This window comes from Nyctereutes procyonoides, unplaced genomic scaffold (genome assembly GCF_905146905.1).
Source record: "Nyctereutes procyonoides isolate TBG_1078 unplaced genomic scaffold, NYPRO_anot_genome, whole genome shotgun sequence".
In the NCBI taxonomy this organism is placed as follows: domain Eukaryota; kingdom Metazoa; phylum Chordata; class Mammalia; order Carnivora; family Canidae; genus Nyctereutes; species Nyctereutes procyonoides.
Window position 1 is genome coordinate 55,521,115 of NW_026575140.1, and position 12,417 is coordinate 55,533,531.

Below are 12,417 nucleotides of genomic sequence, written 5' to 3' on the forward strand. Positions count from 1 at the left end.
TTGCTGAATGAAGCACAAAAAATATATAAAAATATTTAAAAGTATTGAACAGAGTTATTAAACACATTATGAAAATATTTAAGGACATTACTGTGGATAATGTAGAATTTTGTAGGATAAAGCAGAAACTCAGCTGGACGATAACAGCATTCTTTAAAATCTTAAGTCTTTTTTTCAAACAATTGGGTCTTTCTACTGGAAGTGCAACCCATGCTAAGGATGCAATTTCTAGTCACCCGCCCCAAGGGGGCGCTCAATACCTCTGCGTTTTCAGGGAGACAATTTCTTTTGATGGAATGGAAAGGAGGTAGTTTCTCCATTATGAAGGCCTCTTTTTAATTCCCTTGACCTTCTCCTACCCAACTATTTTACATAATTCTATGGCAGTTATCCTCCGGATTTATCCTCTGTTGTATTTATCCTCTCTGTATCAGAGAGCTATTTGCGTTGATGGTTCCTTATTTTCTTTACAAAAAAAGGTATTGAGGCCAGGTCAACCTTTGCACCCCAAGTCACAGATGGAGCTGGAAAAAGAATCCAGCATCCCAGCAGAGGAGTATTTTACACAGAGAGGAATCCGAGGGCTGGAGTAACTTGCCCCAGACTCCACAGCTGGGAAATGGTAGAGCTTGGACGCAGAGTCAGGGCTGTCTGGCCCCGAAGCCAGTTGTTTAAAAGCTGAATCTTACTTTAGTAGAAATAATACAGTCATCTGTCACCTGGCATGTCTTCAACTAGAATTCCCTAATAATTGGCATGTTACTCTAGTGCCAAGACAAATCCTGTTTATAATGCAAATCCTCAAGACCCTCCTTAATCATCAGAAAGATTAAACACTGTTCACTGTGGTTTATTAGGTATGCTTTATGATGTTGTAATTCTTAGAAAAATTTTTGTCCGTAAATCGCCAACAGAGTGACTGTTTAATCCTTTTTTTTTTTAAGGCATAACTAATGTTGGATGACTTTTTTAATGTGAATATTTGAATACCACATTTCCTTACTGTGTTGGGTAGTTGAGAGTTTACGGCACTATACTCAGTAAATTTATGCATTTGTGCAGTTTTCCAAAGAACACTAGGGATTGCCAGAAAGATAAGTCCTAGGAAAATGCCTTCCAAACAATTAAACTCATGGAGTGAAGGCATAAGATGTTATTGCTCTTTCTTGGAAAAGTATTTTCTCCTGGCAAGAATAAATGTGAAGTTAAAATGAAATTCTGTGCTTTTGAATTGGTTAGTTAGCAATTCATAAACCAAAGTCCTGCAGCCAGAGAGTTTAAAATTGCTGAAAAACATTAATTTCTATTCACCGTGTTTCTTGGTGACAGCAGTTGTTAATTGCTTCGCTGGTTGAGCAAAGTTGTGGGCCATGGGAGGCTGCATGTGCAATGTCAGGTAGTAGTAAAATTATTCTTGAATTGGCCTTATGTGAAGCTCATCTTTTTGTTGGGTTCTCAAAGGCAGCACCTTTACTACTTTAAGGAGATTTTTAAAAAAATCTCTTTACAAAGGGGTTCAATATAAAAAGATACTTTGGTGTCTTGGGAGATGTCCCATAGAAATGATCTTTAAAACTATAAATAACTTTTCTCCCCCTTTCTCTTTTGCAGGGGGAGAAAAGATAGGTAGACAGGTGGATAGGCAGATGTAGCCATCTGCATTCGGTTACAAACCAAACGAATGCAGTTGTTGGGGGGCTAACCAAATAGACTTTAGAGAGAGCCCCTCGTGGCTCCAGTGAAGGTCAAATGGGTTCTCAAGCATGGTACTTATACATGACAGTTTTCACTGGGACTTCGTATGGTGAGGAAGTAGGGACAAGACTGTTGATGTCTGTAGGGATTTTTTGATTTATAGTCTTGTTACATTCTTTCTAGCTTTCCATGCTAAGATCTTTCTTTGTTACCACAATAGTAAAAGTAGATGGTAGTTTTGCTTGCTGTGGTTTTTTTTTTTCTTTTTTCTTTTTTTTTTTTTTAATTTTTATTTTAGAGAGAGAGCCAGAGAGATCAAAGAGGGAGAAGGAGAAGGAGAAGGAGAAGCAGACTCCCCACTAAGGAGGGAGCCCAATGCGGGGCTCCATCCCAGGACCCTGAGATCATGACCTGAGCTGAAGGCAGATGCATAGCCAACTGAGCCACCCAGGCGCTCCTGCCTGCTGTGGTTTCTTGTTTTGTTTTGTTTTGTTTTCTGAATATCCATACCTGGCACAATGTATAATTAGTAACTTGATGTAAGTCTCCCACCAGCCCCAATTTGTTGGGAAGTATTTTTGCTTCCACGAAGTCTATTGGTATGGTGGGAACAGCACTGACTTTGGAAGCAGACAGGCCTGAGATTGAGGACTAGCTCTGCCACTTCTCAAGCAATTTAGCCTTTCTGGACCTTCATTTCATTATCTTGAGTAGGAAAAAAAGTTACATTGCAAGGTTGTTTTAAAAGCTGGAGGAAGTCAATTTAAAGCACCTCACAGGACTAGCCCCTCCTACTGGTGGGTGTTGAATACTAGGTTGCTTTCAACATTTACTAACCTTGGACAAATTACCTAACCTCTTTGTACCTTGGTGGGGTTTTTTTTTTTTTTTTCCCATCCGAAAGAGGGATAATAAAAGTATACCTGGCTTGTAGGATTGTCATGAGGATTAAATTATGTGCAGGGAGGATGCTTGGTGTGCAGTAAGCCTTCCTTGAGGATTACCTGCTACTTACTATTTTGTCACTATTGTAAAGATTCCAGCTAACAGGGAGAATTTACAGATAGTCCTGGAGTTGCTCATCATGTAAAGAGATTATAGCAAGGCACATAGATAATGTATTAATATAGGGCTTGCAAAATGAGATCAGTGCTTTGAAGAAGGTAAAGGCTTGGCCTGGTATATAATAAATATTCAGAAGAGTTTGTTAACTTAAAAAAAAAGGATGAGATGCATGTGAGCTAGCAAAGTTTAGCCTCTAGGACCCTCAACTATCTTTTTTTTAATTTTTTTTAATTTATTTATGACAGTCAGAGAGAGAGAGAGAGAGAGAGAGGGAGGCAGAGACACAGGCAGAGGGAGAAGCAGGCTCCATGCAGGGTGCCCGATGTGGGACTCGATCCCAGGACCCTGAGATTATGACCTCAGCCGAAGGCAGATGTTTAACCACTGAGCCACCCAGGTGCCCCTTTAAACTGTCTTGTCGCAGCTCTTAGGGCACCAAAAAAGAAATCAGTGTATCTGCAAACTTCTTCCTTCTACAGCGTGATTAATTCACAAGCAAGGCTTGCTAAAATTCTTAAGCCTTCTACCAACTAAAGAGAAAATCCAGGAGCTGGAATGGGGAGTGGAGCATCCTGTGGGACCAGCAGTATCTTCCTTCCACTTCCTCTTAGATTCCCAGGGCTTGTCAAGTTTGAGCAGGGAAGCTGGCCTGAAGCGCACTGGTAGCAAGTTACTGGTAATATGAAATCAGCATCCCATTTCATGTACAACCTTACATCCCTATCACTTGGCTTTATATGTAAAGCCAGCCATCAGTCCACATACACGTAGTAGGATCCTTGCTTAGATGATTCTACGATCTCTTGTTAGGAACAACTCCTCAAATGATGAGTGTGCTGGGCAGAAGGGCTGTTAATCTGTGATTTCTCCTTTTGCCACTCTCCCCCCATCTCCTATACCACATCCTCCCAGTAGATTAAAATACAAATCAAACAAGGAGGAGGGTGTTCCTAATTGGTTAATTTTCCAGTTTTCCCAGATTAGCAGGGCATCTCTGGGAAAATTCTGTGTTGGTATTTCTGGTTCTGATGTTGATTTTAACAGGCTGCTGTGCAGAGGCCAAGTGGGTAGTCCTGGGAGCCCCAGGGTGCAGAAGCCCCCCGAAGGTTTGGGGGTCAATGCCAGCTCGTCTTGGTGGGAAAACCCTGACTTGAAGCAGACAGAGCTGGGCTCCAGCCTGGTGTTGTCAGTAACCAGCCAGGTGACAGCCACACTGGGCCAGGCTCCTGGTGGCGAGAACCAGGGGAACCCTACCTGGCTCTGGGGAACACTAAGGCTTCATGTAGCAGTAACTGTGATTCTGTTCTTCAGCTCTAACCTACAAAACACAATCACCAAGCTTTACCGCTCGTGAAATTGATGTTATTTAATAAAGTCTATCCTCAGGAGCCTTTAATCCTGTAACTGGCATCTGTTAAATTTGAGCACCTGTCTTTCCCTGTTGCTATTATAAAAGCACCTTCTACCTATATGCTTATGATGGGTTTTGGCCAGCACCTCGCCTCTCTCTCTACTTCATCCCCACCATTTCCACCTCTTTCAGGGTTCACAGTGTGGATGGTGGGCACCTGTCATCCCAGGCTTTCCTAGGCTTGCATAACTAGGTGTGCATGTAGATATAAATTTCATTTTGACTACATAAAGTGGTCACACCATCCATATGGTTTTGAAACTTGTGATTTTATTAATTAGCATTATGATAGGCACACCATACAAAACACCTGAAAAGTAAGGGTCCCTCACACCCCAAATCCCCAGTGTTCCCTCCTTAGTGGCAGTTGTTTCGTATCCTTCCAGAAATGTTCTGTGTATACATACAAACATACATGTGTCCAGCTGAGTGTTTTTTAAATGCAGTGGGAGCACACCATTCACTGTTTACCTCTTGGCTGCTTTTTCTTTTATTTCATTTTAACACTATGTTTTAGAAATGATATCCTATCAGATAATCCACGTCAAGTACTTAGTAAGTGCTCGGCTATGTTAATTATTATCGCCGGTCCATTAAGAGTGTTGCCACTCTTTTTTTTTTTCTTTTGGGCTGCAAAACATTTCCACTGTGGAGTTGTGCTAATTCCTTATTTGGTGGACATCAGGATGTTTTTGCTATTTGGCTGTAGTGAACATGTCTGTTCCTAAGCCTTGGTGTAGATGTGTGATGTTTCTGCAGGACAAGGACCTGTTGTAAGATCGTGCTTTCTAAATTTTGCCACTTAGAAGGCAGTCTGGCAATTGGTTGAGCTTGTTTTTGTCACAGAGTGCCTGCTTCCTCTACCCTTTCCAGAACTTCCTGGTCACACTTCCTAATCTGATACACGAAGGGGATACTATGTTTCTGTTTGCATTTCTTTTACTAATGTAAAAACTGAATGTTTTTCCATTATTATTAGCGGTTCTTTTTTCTGTACTCTGTTACATTTTTGCCACTATTAATTTGTCATGTATATATTCATTTTGCTGATACTTAAAAAGTTCTATAGTCACATCGGTCTTTTCCTTCGTGGTCTATACATTTTCAATTTGATGGGAAAGATTTCTCTTACCCCAAGAATTATAAAAAGTTACCCTTTGTCTTCCCTAATGATACTTTTGTGATTTTTTTTTTAACCTTTAAATCTCCGAGCCAGTGAAATCTATGCTTAATTGTAAGAATGGATTGTAGTTCAGCTTATGTTTGCTTGGGTGGCTGGACACTGAAAACCGCAGGTTGCCACAGTTGGTGGAATGCAGAACACAGGACTAGGCAAGTTAGTATTGTGGTATAACTAATAGTTTCCACAAATTAAAATTCCCATTTTGTCCTGTATAATTCATGCCATAGCTTCTGAGAGCTTCTATTCCCCCCAACCTCCCCACCCATGACCTTCTCTTAGGTAGAAGAAAAACCTTCTGCTCTGTTGACAATTTACCACTAATGGAAACACATTGATACCTATCCTTTCTATGGCATCCATCAAAAGGCAAATATTTGGCCTTTTTTTTGTCCAGATGAAGTACTTCAGCCCCCTCTTTCTTCCTTCCTTCCTTTCTTTCTTTTTTTTATGATTTTCAAATTTATTTGAGAGAGACAAAGGAAGGGGCAGAGGGAGAGAGAGAATCTTGAGCAAACTCTTTGTGAGGGCAGAGCCCAACACAGGGCTCGATCTCACGACCCTGAGATCATGACCTGAGTGAAACCCAAGAGCCTGACACTCAACTAACTGAGCCACCCAGGCACCCAGCCCACTGTTTCTTAGCTGCAGTGGCTAGTTTATGGTTACCAAGAGGGCTTTGGGAAGAGCATGGCATTCTGGAATGTTGAGACAATCTATTGACTTATTTTAATATCTGAAGCCACTGACCCTGCTTAACTACGTTGGTTTGGGGATTTATGATTTTACTAACTACTGTCTGTTATTGGAGAACTTTTTTAATGGATTTTAAAAAATTATTATTATTTTACTTGCAGGCTAGCTCTTTCTATTCACAATTAGCACCAGAAATTGTAGATCTCCAGGCCATGGTCCCCTGCCTCCTCCAGGAAATGGTGATGCTCCTACTTGATTTTGCCAATTTCTTGGAAATATTTTTGGGCCTACATACAGTGTTTCATGCCCATCTCTTAAATAGAGAAGTGTCTCTGAATTTAAAGTAGGAGTCAAAGAAAGAAAGAAAGAAAGAAAGAAAGAAAGAAAGAAAGAAAGAAAGAAAGAAAGAAAGAAAGGAGTCTCACTAACATCTTACTGTTACCAGAACTAGGACTGTGCCCCAGGTGACTGCGTTACCAGAGTTTCATGTCCAATAAAACAAAAGCCATCTAATAAAAAAAAACTCAAAGCCAGATAAAATCCACTGTGCTGAGGTGGCTTATTTCTGTACTTACTCTCTTGTGTCTTGTGTCAGAGATGTTCTTTCAGAAGTGTTGGTTAGCTTTCTCCACTTTTTTTTTTTTTAAGATTTTATTTTTTTATTTGAGAGAGAACAAGCAAGGGAAAGGCAGAGGGAGAAACAGGAGAAGCAGACTCCTCGCTGAGCATGGAGCCTGATTCAAGGCTCAGTCCCAGGACCCTGGGATCATGACCTGAGCTGAAGGCAGACACTCAACCAACAGATTCACCCAGGCTCCTATCCCCTTGTTCTTTTATGGCAGAAATTTTCTCCCTGAACATTTTATTTTGTTTTTAAACACGCAAGCATGCACACACATTCCCTAAGCCTAGAAGAACTTGCTTAGCTTGCTTCAAGGAAGCTAGTATTAAAAAAGACTGGATTTAGCCCAGATTTATTTCTTTGCCATAACTCATGAATTGTGCTGGAAAAGGTGTTAGAAATAATCTATTGTCTGGTGTTGCATCTGAGGAAACAGATCGAAAAAGGTGGTTCAAGGTCATAAATAGTGGTCAAAACAAGACTTTCGGCTTCAGACTCCTGGTTTCACTGCTTACTAGAATAACACATTGAAATCCGATTCTTTTTTTGTAATTGTCTTTAAATATCATGCCGTGTATTTAAATATTGAGCTGATGGGAGCTCCTTTTAGATCAAACGTGTCGCACAGAGTAGCACTTTGCAGGATCTATTCCCAGTGTGTTAATAGGAAGAAAGAAGGCAGCATAGAAAACCTCTTTCCTTTTTTACAGAGTATCTTAGGGTACTCCTGTCTAGGAGAACACCCTTGAACACTGCCTCCTAGAACTTAAAACCTGAGGACTCCCTGAGTCAGATGGCTCTGCTGACAGGAATAATCATTTCAGTGTTGATCGCTGGGAGGAAGATAATTTCTACCTCCTGTATTTCTCAGTGGTTGAGTCTGTCAAGGTCATTGAGTTGGAAGATCTGTGATGTCAAAGGTCAGAGCAGGAGCAGAAGTAGAACAGCTGAGATCTCTTCTGGCCAATATTGCTTAGTGTCTGTACCGGGTCATAGCTGGCCGGGAGAGCTCACTGCATAACAGAATAGGTAAACTGAGGTAATCCAGCCACTGTTGGGACCTTAACTAGCTGCCTGCAGCACACAGCTTGAAGGAGACCGAAGACAGAACCTCCTGGATGAACTCGTAACTCGAGAGAGACTGCTTGTGGCATCTTTTAAGAACGAGGGTGCAGAACCGGATCTCATCAGGTAGGGCCTTTTCATTTACAGGGATTATGTGGTGGGTGAAGATGTGTTTGCAGAGATTACAGATTTGTTTCCTGAATGGTCTAACTCAACTACTAAAATAGATCCAGCTCATTTATAGTGTTTGACTATCATTTTCTTTCAACTTAGTGTTCTTTAATTTTCGAGATTTAGGAAATCGGGTGTGTTGAGCTGCATCTCATCTTGAGGGGTGAATGTTTGGGGAGAGTACAGACAAAATCAGCAAATCTCCTTTGCATCCTTGAGTTGCTTTCTGCTATCTTAGCTGTCTTTTAAACTCCTGAAGCCGGGTACTCATCTGTGTGGGGACATTAGTTCCCCCCCCCCCACTGGCACTTTGGAAAAGTGTGTCCTAGTAAGATGTGTCATCCATGGCTCATGAAGGTAGGGGAGTGGGGCAGGATTCTTGCTCCTGCTGTGCCCCTGAGTGATTCACAGGCCATGCAGTTGACTGCTGTTCTGCACCAAGCTCTGTTGGAAGGCCCAGAGAAGTGGTCCGGCATTCCAGGGTTGAGGTTAACAAACCCTGTATGGTTACATCTTTAGAACTGGCCTCCCCCTGCTTCCAGAACTCCTGTAAGGTCATCATGGGAACCATCACAGAAGGACAGGACTTTAGGGTAGAAACTCACTTCTCTCCTTCTTCCCCACGGGGTCTGATGCTTTCACTCTGGAGAGGAGCTTGTTTCTGCTGAGTTCTTGGTCAGGAATAACATGGCTTTTCCCCAAGAGCAATGGTTTTTGACCTTTGGCCACATATTGCCAGGCCCCACCTCAAACAATTAAATGGGGGGAAAGGGGGTGCATGGAGGATCCCAGGTGAGTCTGGTAGGCAGCCAGGATTGCAGATCATTGCCCTGGGGCAAGGATGCAGCAGTTTCCTTTGGGCCCCACACTTCTCAGGAGCATGTGATCCTGGGTTTTTGTGTTTTTATTTTTTTTTTAAGATTTTATTTATTTATTTATGAGAGGCACAGAGAGAGAGGCAGAGACACAGGCAGAGGGAGAAGCCGGCTTCCTGCTGAGAAACCGACATGGGACTCGATCCCAGGACCCCAGGATCACACCCAGAGCCAAAGGCAGATGCTCAACCACTGAGCCACCCAGGTGCCCCTGATCCTGGGTTTTTAGAAAGAGATTATGAAAGATAGAAAGCTAAATGAAATCTTAAGTCGTTTCAATGGAGAAGTAAAGCCAGGGAGGGAGGAGTTGTGTCCCAGGCAGGGTTTGTAAGAAGCCTGGGGGTGGGGTGGCTGCCTCTCTGCCCGTGTGTGGTGGATGAAGGCGGTGGTCCAGAGCCGGTGACATGGAACACATGAGCAAGGAAATCTGTAGTGTTGAGTTGGTGCCACCTGTCAGGAAGGGCCTTTACCCGGAAGGAAGAGATCTTTATAGTCCAGACAGTGAACAGAGGCACAGTCAGGCGGCAGAGCCAAGTGGAGAGGCAGTAGGGAGGGGGGTGCATCTATGTACCTCTGCTTTGTGGTCATGGAGGTGGTGACAGTGATGGACGGTAATAGTTACCTACCCCATTCCCGACAAGAGTATGTCATGCGCCTAGCTCTGCTTAGTGCTCTACATGGTGTCATTTACAAAAGCTGAAGAGGCTACTTTATGTGCGAGGTCTTTGTAGGTTTTGTGGGTATTTTAGTCCCCTCTTGCTTGTTACTTGTCTTCTCTCCCGTGATCGTCTCCATATCCTTGTTATTTATTTATTTATTTATTTATTTATTTATTTATTTATTTATTAATTATATCCTTGTTATTTAAAATGTAACCTGTGCACAAGCGTCATTCGCACCTGGGAGTGTGTTAGAGGTGTGTTAGAAGCCCAAGTTAGATTCTTAGACCCTGCCCCCAAACCTCCTGAATCTGTTTTTGTTTTTTAAGACTTTTATTTATTTATTCATGAGAGACAGAAAGGGGCCGAGACACAGGCAGAGGGAGAAGCAGGCTCCCTGCGGGGAACCTGATGCAGGACTCGATCCTAGGACCCCAGGATCATGACCTGAACCAAAGGCAGATGCTCAACCACTGAGCCACCCAGGCGTCTCTGAATCTGCATTAAAAAAAAAAATTAAAAGAAATAAAAAAATAAAAATTATTTTTAATAGGCTTGAACTCAGGACAGTGATGTTGAGTCATGTGTTCTACCCACTGAGCCAGCCAGGTGCCCCTGAATCTGCATTTTAACAAGATCTCTGGGTGATCTGAATGTACCTTACCATTTGAGAAACAACGGCTCTATATCCTCTGTTCCTAACAGTGGCACTTCGTATCAGAGTCACACAAGAGGCTTATAAATAAAAAGTAAAAAAAGAGGCTTACAGATGTCAGGATCATGTACTTGCAGGGTTGAGTTAGTAGTCTGGCCAACAATAGGTTTTTGGGTTTTTTTTTTTTTTAAGATTTTTTTTTTCATGAGAGGCACAGAGAGAGGCACAGACACAGGCAGAGGGACCCCCCCGTGGGGACCCCGATGTGGGACTCGATCCCAGGACCCCAATATCATGACCTGAGCCAAAGGCAGATGCTCAACCACTGAGCCACACATGTGTCCCTGGGTTGTTCCTTCTGGGGCCATGATGGAGAGTCTGCTCTAGGCCTCTCCTCTGAGCTTGTAAATGGCTGACTTTATATGGTCATTTCTCTGTGTGTCAGCATCCAAATTCCCTTTCAGGGTGCCAGCCATACTAGATTATGACCCACCCTATGACCTCATTTTAATCTAATTACCTCTCTAAAGAACCTGTCTCCAGATATCATTGTGTCCTGAGCTGTGTACTAGGGGTCCGCATTTCAGCATCGGAATTTTTGTGGGGACACAGTTCAGCCCAGAACTCAGTCTCGAAATTGCGAGGCTTTACAGACATTCCAGGAGAATCTGATCAACGAGAGGATGCATGCTAGATGAGAGCATTCTCAAATACTATGTAGGAAAATCCCTGGGAAATCTGCTTTTGGGCCGTGAAATGGACACTCCAACGACACTGTTCCCCCCAGCTTGGCAGAAATGATAGCCTCACTGCAGACTCATCAGGGACAGGAAATAAGTGTATGGTGAGCAAATGAATGAATGTTGAAGTCAATTGCTAGAAGTAGATTGTCTTAGCTTAGAAGTCAGAGTCTCCAGTCTTTGAGTCCACTCACCTGCCCACGTCAGGGTGTTATTTTTGCCCTCTGTACCCCTAATCCCCACACTTGAGGCCTGTCTGGCCCTCCCCAACTTCTCGTACGCTCATAATTCTCCCACTAGCCTTCTGAGGATCTGAATTCAGACGTAGACATAAGGAGTTTGGATTCATAGCTCAGCTTGCCTTCTTGCCTCTTGACCATCAGAATGCCTGGTCATTTCTGATACTGGCCATTAGGGACCTTTCAGCTCAGTCTTTGGAGAGACCTCATTTCCTTCTCTGCCAGCCAGTTCCTCGGGCTCACAAAGCCCTCCTCAGTCCTCTACATGGTCAATTCCTGGTTCTGGGCTCCTCTAGCATTTTTTTTCTACTTCTCCAATCTCTAGATTTCCTCCAGCATTTTTGTTTACCTCCGTTATTCTTTATGCAAGGTGCGGTGCTTTGTCACTTGGGGGTGTGCTGGGCGGCAGCACATGTCTTTGCCTTAGGTCACGAGCTACAGGAATACATTGGCCAGAAAGCCTTCACAGAACTTAAAAATGTGATCGACACACTCTCTCTGGCAGGATTTGTCATTGACGCCAGACGGCCACCACAGTGTGTTCCTTGTGGCCAACTTGGGGGTTCATCTGCTCACCAGTATCTCAGAGCCCCAGGATAACTGGCATCCACAGCACAAGACCAGTTTGCCTGATTGATGGGGACTCATGTGGAGCCCCTGCCCCTCCCTCTGCTTCTGATTTCCTTTGTGTGACCCTGGTCCCCTCATGCCCGCTCCCTAACCCTTAGCCTCCCCCTCCCGTTCCTCCTCAAATGTGGCCTTATTAAGGAGAGGAGAGTATTGTCAGACCTCAGTTTGGATTAACATTTCCCTTAAACAGACATTAATGTGGCAATCATGCAATTGAATGTGGAGCTGTCATGTGATGAAATCTTCCTTATACCTTGCGGATTACCGATCATTATTCGAAAGCATCAAACCTTGATGTACCACCGAGGTGTAAGCAAGCAATGGTTGGCTAATTAAGGGCATTTGGAAACTTGTTAAAGAAGCCTCTGTGTAACAATGTCTCTTAGAAGATAAGCTGTGACTTATAAAGCAGGGACACAGCTTCTGATTTAAAATCCTGCAGCCCTTTATATCTGAGAGCATTGCTGAGTCTCACAATTAGTTAAATCTTTGTCTGTCAGGAGAGGAAAAAAAAATCCTTGCATAGTCCACTGCTCGGTGAGCATCTCAAAGATTATGTGATTAACTCGGCTGTAGTGGGTGGCTAATTGGCTCAGCTTTAATCCTCACACTACCAACTATATTGAAGATTATAGGAAATAGGAAGTTATTTAGATGTCGAGATGGTAGCTGTGTATCAGGAATGGCATATTAATTAATAAGCAGACTGATTGC

The 12,417-nt window shown here is 43.0% G+C and overlaps 1 protein-coding gene across 3 annotated transcripts in view; it reads left to right on the top strand.

Moving 5' to 3' along the window:
* The window catches only part of STX8 (syntaxin 8), a 252,314-nt gene that overhangs the window by 14,268 nt on the left and 225,629 nt on the right, over nt 1-12,417 (top strand). For all 3 annotated transcript variants that reach the window (XM_055305919.1, XM_055305920.1, XM_055305918.1), the window contains exon 4: nt 7,750-7,860. In XM_055305919.1, the coding sequence (XP_055161894.1) occupies nt 7,750-7,860 (111 nt within the window). The remainder of the gene's footprint in view (nt 1-7,749; nt 7,861-12,417) is intronic.